This window comes from Thalassophryne amazonica, chromosome 17 (assembly GCF_902500255.1).
Source record: "Thalassophryne amazonica chromosome 17, fThaAma1.1, whole genome shotgun sequence".
Classification (NCBI taxonomy): domain Eukaryota; kingdom Metazoa; phylum Chordata; class Actinopteri; order Batrachoidiformes; family Batrachoididae; genus Thalassophryne; species Thalassophryne amazonica.
Genome location: NC_047119.1, coordinates 30,948,739 through 30,956,895, shown reverse-complemented (window position 1 = coordinate 30,956,895; position 8,157 = coordinate 30,948,739). Strand labels below are relative to the sequence as shown.

Genomic DNA, 8,157 nt, shown 5'->3' with positions numbered 1-8,157 from the left:
CAGCACCAGCTGAAAGCAGTCATCAGGATCTCCTGCAAACACTCAGAAAAAGATCACGTGCGTACGGCACAGTCAAACGGCTGAGAGTTTACCTGAGTGGTAACTGGTATCTCGACAGAGATTGGTGTCGTCTCCAGTCTTATATGGGATGGGATGATGATGAGAGATTTCTGACAGCTGGTAGTCCTGGCTCCTGGGTGGTGACTGCGCCCTCTGGTGCCTGAAACCCGACTACAGGCAGGGCGCCCTCTGGCGTTGGCCAGCAGTACCTCCTCTTCGGGCGGCCCACGTAACAGTAAGCCTTTAATCATAAACACAATGTGGGGAAAGGAGGTGTGTGTGTGGTGTGTGTGTGTGTGTGTGTGTGTGGTGTGTGTGTGTGTGTGTGTGTGTGTGTGTGTGTGTGTGTGTGTGTGTGTGTGCGTGCGCGCGCGCGAATGAGCCACTATATGACATGTCAGACAATGCAGCAGCTGATGTCCCTCCTCTGGTTCAGTCTGCGTGAACCAGCCTCAGAATGACGTCACCCTCAGAGAGCTGGAGGCTCACAGTGTGAGGTCGTGACCTTCAGCATGAGCCCGTGTCAGGAGCAGAACGGTGTGACCACCAGCAGCGACCGTGAAGGCCAAAAAATCACTCTCCACCTGCTTCACAGCATCAAACACACAGCCCGGCTGTCTGACTGGTCAGTTGTCATCACTACATATACATTTCACTTGAACCACATAGAGATTTATTGAGATCCGAGATTGACCGCTGCGCGTTTGTGTAGACTCCAATTAGCCAAAGATAAGACCCTTCACAGAAAAATAGTCACTTTTCATCATCGATTCTTTAAGCAGCAGCAGGTGTGGTGGCCAAGTGGTTAACTTGGTATCACTGCAGAAGGCTCCTGGTTCAAACCCCACCCCTGCCACATTCCTCCATGTAGTGTGGCCTTGCGTCAGGAAAGGCATCCGGTGTAAAACTTGTGCCAATTCAACATGCAGATCCACCTCGGATTTTGCTGTGGCGACCCTGAGTGCAAACAAGGGAGCAGCCGGAGAGACTTACTAATTCTTTATGCAGCAATTCAATGTTTATGAATTGGTCAGCTTTAATTTTTATTATATTTCATCTTTCACCCCCCCCCCCAAAAAAAAAGTGATTTACTGAAGTGTAACAGGGGTTAAAACGTAATAAGAAGTCCCAGAAACGAGCTTCAGCTTTTGCAAAGGTCATAAATGCTAAATGCTCAGAAAAAATCCTCTGTGTCAATTTTCAAGTCTCAGTGCTTTTATTTTAGGTTTTTTTTTTTGGGGGGGGGGGGGGGGATTCTATTTGACTAAATGTCATAAAGTTCTAAAACAGTGTTCCTTGTCTTTCAACTAATGTTGGAATGACCCCTAATCAGACACACGAATAGATTTGACAAAGTTTACTGGTACCTCTATTGTGTGTATTTTACAATGCTGGATGAAACACAATATATTTTGCCACTAAACCATGTAATATTATTGTGTTCTTCTGTGTAATTGTTGCATCTTTTGTATTTAATATTATGTAATTCTAATATTTGTGACTTATCAACATTCAGATAAATAGAGCATAATAGGGGATTGTACATTTTAAAGAATAAACTGTGAATATACAATTCTAAATCCAGAAACAGCTGACTGCACAGTTTACATTTCAATGCTACCACTACATTCACATAAGCTATTGTAATGACACATTGTTAGTCACATTAAACCTTTACAAATAGCAGAGCACACATGCTATTTAGTAAGAATTTAATAATTACAGCAATCTTCTTCACAGTTTTTTACTTACTCGTTCCAAGACTGCAGAGTTTGTTAATGCAGTGCTAAAGTTCCGAGATGAGGCTTCCCAGTAAAATTATTTGAAGCAGATACAGTGACAAAGTTGACCTGATGCAATGATTAACTGCCATTGTGAGTAGTTTGGCATCTTTGGATGCAGAAACGATGCGACTGAAGGTGGCGTGGATGTGTCGGGAGTTGTTCTGCAAAGGTGTCACCTGCTCTGCATCCTCCTCCGTTGAGAATATCTGTGAGGTAAACTGTGCTAGCTGTGTAGGAAGTTTAAAAATGTTAATGAACAACACTCACCAAATAATAAGCCACAATGATTCATACTTTAAGACAAGATTATTGCTATGAACCTACTTGGGACCACGAGATGTAGATTGGGACTTCATACACAGTCCACACAACCACCTGAGAACACGGCGGAGTCGTCAGACTGCCGTAATATCGGTAATACTGGCTCATATTGTGCTTCGGGAGAAGGTTGAGCAGTGGAAATGGTTCAACTTTAGTTGTCTGGCCTTAGGAAAGAAGAAAGCCATGCAGAGAGCAATGACAAAAGCTAATTAGTAAATGTAACAAGAGGGAGCTGAACTCTCCATCATCCATTGAGGAATCAGCCTCTGCTGGTTTGAGTTATACCTCAGTGGTCTGGAAGGGATGGAGGCATCCAAGGTGGGTTGTATGCAGAGGTGTCAAATCCAGCTTCAGAAAGTAAAAACCCTCCCATGTGTTGCTTCTACCTGTGCACCTAAAACAGGTGATCTCAATAATTAACTCATCCACCTGCCTGAAGAGCTGAACTAATTACAATCAGCTGGTTCATTGGGAAGATGGAACAAATATATGGCTGGACTTGTACTTTCTGAAGATGGATTTGACAACTCTGGTTGTATGATTACTGGCGTACCAGAAGGCTCTTTACTCTGTCCCTTCCTCTTCCTTTCCTTTATTACATCACCACACTTGTTGCACTCATCCACTTGTGTGCTTTTTTATGCTATTGCTATGGGGCTATCCATGTCCATGCAGTCTTGGTGTAGAACTTCAGCAAAAAAGGATGACAAAACTTTCAGTTCATCCTTACCATGTCACAGCTTCTTGTCATTCTGGCAATACAATCTGTACCCATATTGACCCCTCACTGGTTCCTCCAACCATATTCGTGGAAACCCCATGTCAACCATTTCCACTGATCCTTCAGATCATGTCAGTTTACTCTGGGCAATGTCGGGAATATCCGACTGTGCTAGTCCAAATATGTGACACAACTACGAGTACATGCAAGGGTGATTCTTTAACTACGGGCACTATTGGCCTTGTAAATGTAATTTCCACCACACCATTGCCTTACAATATAAAGTGCCTTGGGGCAACTGTTTGTTGTGATTTGGCACTATATACATGTGCTCTGATGTCACTGTTTATCTCCATAGAAACTACCCAAACAATCTTTCATACAAACTGTTTAAAGGGACATTACAGTGTTGTGGTGGAAATTACGGCAATAGTGTGGGACAACTACATTTTGTTTAAAAAAATCACAACAGTTGTATGACATTGAATACCCCAATTATGTTTTGATTATTTTACTGATATTTTATTCAGAGATATTTTAAAACATTAGAAAAAACGTTTCTTTACCATTCATTTTTATCATTGAAGATCAAAAGTCTGGGTGTGGGACAAGCACAAAACGGCAATATTTGCATATAATGATGCTGAAAAAAGGTGAAAAAGTCATCATAGACTACTAGAACAAATTTATTAACACACTTTCATTGTAAAGATAACTATAAAAGTGTGAAATTTCCCCTTTTTTCTGTTTTTCATACAATATGATCAAAGGACATAATAAGTGCCTGTAGTCTAAGAATCACCTGCAAATGATACCTGAAGCCTCAATTAATAGGTTTATTATAATTATACTTCAAGACTCCTCAGAAATTCCAGAATTCTGCAGTCTTAAACACCCAAAAATGGCAGCAGCCATTACAGCCAAATTACTGCCTTACAAACCTACAACCTGCCACTTGAACCCTTGCACCCTTGACTTGTGCCACCAGTGAAACCTAAATGTACTGCACTTTCTATTTTTTGTCTTATTCAGTATTTTGTCGCACGGGGCGTAAAAACAATGTTTCCACTCCTAACCCTTGACAGTACTTTGCTCAACTGGATGTCATTTTGCATACAAGTTAAATGCGAGATGTAATTGCTAACATTGAACAGCAGGAGGAAGCAGTGGTCATGTTTCATCATTTCTTCCTACCTTTGTAAGCAACAGAGGAAAGTTTTTGTGATATGTGCCCAAAGTGTAAATTATCTGCATAAACAACCTGCAGGAAGGATGAAAAGGATGAAATCAAATGTTTGCGTGAAAAATATTTAAAACGCTCAAAAATACAAAGGATTTACACTGATGGATTTCAACTGACATCAATCAAGAATCCAAGAACAGTGAGGCCTGTTGGGTCGTCCAGTGCAGCTGACAAATTTGGATGGATGGACTTCATATTAACGATGTGCATCTGGAAATTTAAACACAAAGAAGCTACTGTAACATTGAGGGAAGGCTGCACCACAAAGGTATGCTGAGACTTTTTTTGGCTGCCTACTGACCAAACTATACCTCCATTGGGTATCTTCTTCTGTCCACTGTGTGCTCAGATCCATTCGAGGATGGGCCTCCCCAGTGGAAGTGGAGCTGGATGGTGTGGTAGACACCTGGAAGACCACCACCGCTGACTGACATGCCACTGCCAACCCGGAGTACAACTGCAAGTACAAATATAAAGTTACACAAACACATACATAGTACCATCTGCTGAAGAGCTGCAGTATATTCACCTGAATGTCCATCATTCTCAAGCATCCAGTGCCCCGACTGGATCGTGTCAAACCCCTCCAGGTGCAAAGACCCCAGCGAGTCATTCCGGGTCATGTGGTGGTCCAGGTTGACTGGAGAGTGATGTTCTTCAAGCAAAGGATGGCACGATGGGAATGCGTCTCCCCAAGAATAAGGATCTGAGGGCACCAGGGAATGGCAAAACTGATGTCATGGCAGCAAAGCACAGTGGCTGTAACAGGAAGTAATTACGGTGCATCCAGAAAGTATCCACAGCGTTTCACTTTTTTCACATTTTGTTATGTTACAGCCTTATTCCACAATGGAGTAAATTAATTTTTTCCTCAAAATTCTACTCACAAACACCCCATAATGACAACATGAAAAAAGATTTTTTATTTTTTATTCTTGCAAATTTATAAAAAAGTAAGTACAAACCAAACATGAAATCAAAGAAATTGTATGTAGACCTCCAAGACAGGATTGTCTGGAGGCACAAATCTGGGGAAGGACACAGAAATAGTTCTGCTGTTTTGAAGGTCCCAGTGAGCACAGTGGCCTCCATTATCCGTAATGGAAGACGTTCAGCTCCACCAGGACTCTTCCTAGAGCTGGCCACCCATCTAAACTGAGCGATTGGAGGAGGAAGGGCCTTAGTCAAGGAGGTGATCAAGAACCCAATGGTCACTCTGTCATAGTTCCAGCATTCCTCTGTAGAGAGAGGAGAACCTCCAGAAGGACAACCATCTCTGCAGCAATCCACCAATCAGGCCTGTATGGTAGAGTGGCCAGATGGAAGCCACTCCTTAATAAAAGGCACATGGCAGCCCACCTGGAGTTTGCCAAAAGGCACCTGAAGGATTGTCAGACCATGAGAAACAAAATTCTCTGGTCTGATGAGGCAAAGGTTGAACTCTTGTGTGTGAATTCCAGGCTGTCATGTTTGGAGGAAACCAGGCACCATCCCTACAGTGAAGCATGGTGGTGGCAGCTTTATGCTGTGGGGATGTTTTTCAGTGGCAGGAACTGGGAGACTAGTCAGGATTGAGGGAAAGATGAATGCAGCAATGTACAGAGACATCCTGGATAAAAACCTGCTCCAGAGCGCTCTTGACCTCAGGCTGGGGTGATGGTTCATCTTTCAGCAGGACAATGACCCTAAGCACACAGCCAAGATATCAAAGGAGTGGCTTCACAACAACTCTGTGAATGTCCTAGAGTGACCCAGCCAGAGCCCAGACCTGAATCCGATTGAATATTTCTGGAGAAATCTGAAAATGGCTGTGCACCAACGCTCCCCATCCAACCTGATGGAGCTTGAGAGGTGCTGCAAAGAGGAATGAGCAAAACTGCCCAAAGATAGGTGCAGCAAGCTTGTGGCATCATATTCAAGAAGACTTGAGGCTGTAATTGCTGCCAAAAGTGCATCAACAAAATATTGAGCAAAGGCGGTGAATATGTACTTATGTGATTTCATAATTTTTTATTTTAATACAATTTTACAAAAAAAAAAAAAAACTTTTTTCATGTTGTCATTATGGGGTTTTGTGAGTAAAATGTTGAGGGGAAAAAATAAATTTACTCCATTTTGGAATAAGACTGTAACATAACAAAATGTTGAAAAAAGTGAAGCGCTGTGAATACTTTCGGGATGCACAGTAAGTCAAACAATGGTTTACTGTTGTTGTTGTTTTTTTTTCTTCAGATGAATAATAACTGCACCTGAGATCTATAAAAGTCTACATCAATGTTTAAATATTTTAAGTCATGTTCCACCTCAACACCAAACCACATGCATGGTTAAAAATAAAAATAATAAATTACAGATGGAAGTGCACAAAAAAAGCTATTTAAATGTTAATGTTTTTTATTCATTATAATGAGTTGTCATGGATTTACACAGTGTTTGATAGAAACTACAACACCTCTATATGAAGACAAGACTAGTAAACGAAGAAAAAAACTTACATTAAGTCAACAACAGGTAGTTGCATCAAAATAAATTTGAATTTAACAAATGCCTGCAAACTCAGAAAACACAAACAAATACAGCCTGCAGCACAGGCAACAATTTAATTTGGTAACATGTCTATTGTAATTTCACATAATGCACATGCGTAGTATGTTTTTGATACATAAGAGCTTCAGAATGTTTGGTAATACTGTGCTGTAAAACAAAAAGATATAAGCACTGAGAAATTCAATCCGATTATTTAGCAAATATGCAAAGGTATTTGATATTTCACAATAACAAAAAACTGAGAAAAATATTTTTGTTTGACATTAAAAAAAATTTCATTGCTTTTATTGAAGTCTGAGCTCCTGTAATTCCTTTAAAAACTACATTATCCGCACATCCGATTCTCACGTTTATTGGCTATAGGAATATAGTAATCTCAATGTGTATGTTGTGCTCTCATACTCACCACAGTGTGGCTCATTGTAACAGTAGTCAACTGAAATATAAAATAGTAATAATAAAAGTTAAAAGACAAATTCAGTTTTACTCTTAATAAATTAGAGTGAATTCAGAAAAAAGTGAATTAAATAATAATTATCCAACACCCACCTGAATCAGCATAAGAAAAGAAAATAATCAGTATAGCAACAGGTAAGATCATGGTAGGATCCTGTAGCTTGGTAAATCCGGACAGGTGTCAGTATCTGAGGTAGCATGAACGTCAGGGACGTCTGGCTTAAATAGGACCTGAGATGAAAGATGAGTGTTATTTTCTTCTGGTCTGGTCAGTGAACTGTGTCAATGCCAGTCCAGTGGTCTTTTCTGATCAACAGGCTCATTGATGCAAAGACAGCTTCAACCTCCCCTCCCCCTGGATGCCCAGTGACTAGGAACCATTCAGCTCCTGGGAAAGTCAGAGGATGTGCAGCATACTCAATAAGGTTAGAACACATTATGCAGGGGATCACTTCATATAACCGCTGCATACTTAAAAATAAGATTGAAATATGAAATGCAAACTCTCACTCACTCATCTTCAACCGCTTACCACAATTAAGAGTCACGGGGGGGCTGGAGCCTATTCCAGCAGTCATAGGGCGTTAGGCGGAGTTCACCCTGGATGGGACGTCAGTCTGTCGCAGACCCACATGTAAACAAACACACTCAGACCTGCACACACACACACCTACGGACAAATTCAAGTTTCTCATCCACCTAGCCTGCATGTGTTTGGATGTGGGAAGAAGCCGGAGCACATGGAGAGAACCCACATAAACATGAAGGGAGAACATGCAAACTCCATACACAAAGGCCCCAGGTGGGAATCAAACCCACGACTTTTCTGCTGTGGGGCAACAGTGCTAAACACTGAGCACTGGGCTGCCAAAATGCAAACTGTAGGATTTTGTTTTTTAAGATGACAAAGAAAATCTAAATTTTTTTGTTCATTAAGTCAGGTTTTATAATATGTACCCACTTTTGCACAGGGGCACATTCCAAAAAGCAGCTGCAGATATTCTATTTTATACAGCAACGTGTGA

At 41.2% G+C, this 8,157-nt stretch overlaps 1 protein-coding gene across 1 annotated transcript; it reads right to left on the bottom strand.

Annotated features, from left to right (window-relative positions):
- Positions 1-1,812: 1,812 nt before the first annotated feature.
- car15 (carbonic anhydrase 15) lies at positions 1,813-7,487 on the bottom strand. The gene is made up of 8 exons (XM_034192089.1): positions 7,226-7,487; positions 7,083-7,112; positions 4,659-4,835; positions 4,441-4,586; positions 4,247-4,339; positions 4,081-4,147; positions 2,169-2,329; positions 1,813-2,071 (listed from the first exon to the last, which is right to left on the bottom strand). Exons 1-8 carry the CDS (start codon positions 7,275-7,277, stop codon positions 1,847-1,849), a joined length of 951 nt encoding a protein of 316 aa, XP_034047980.1. The 5' UTR covers positions 7,278-7,487; the 3' UTR covers positions 1,813-1,846.
- Positions 7,488-8,157: the final 670 nt, after the last annotated feature.

Bases quoted from the DNA above. Each gene is read 5' to 3' on its own strand.
- car15 (XM_034192089.1), bottom strand. From the start codon at position 7,277: ATGATCTTACCTGTTGCTATACTGATTATTTTCTTTTCTTATGCTGAT. The intron at 2,330-4,080 runs GTAGGAAGAAAT...TTCTTTCCTAAG, and splicing joins TTCCTCTGTTGCTTACAAAG to GCCAGACAACTAAAGTTGAA. The intron at 2,072-2,168 runs GTAGGTTCATAG...CTTCCTACACAG, and splicing joins TCTACATCTCGTGGTCCCAA to CTAGCACAGTTTACCTCACA.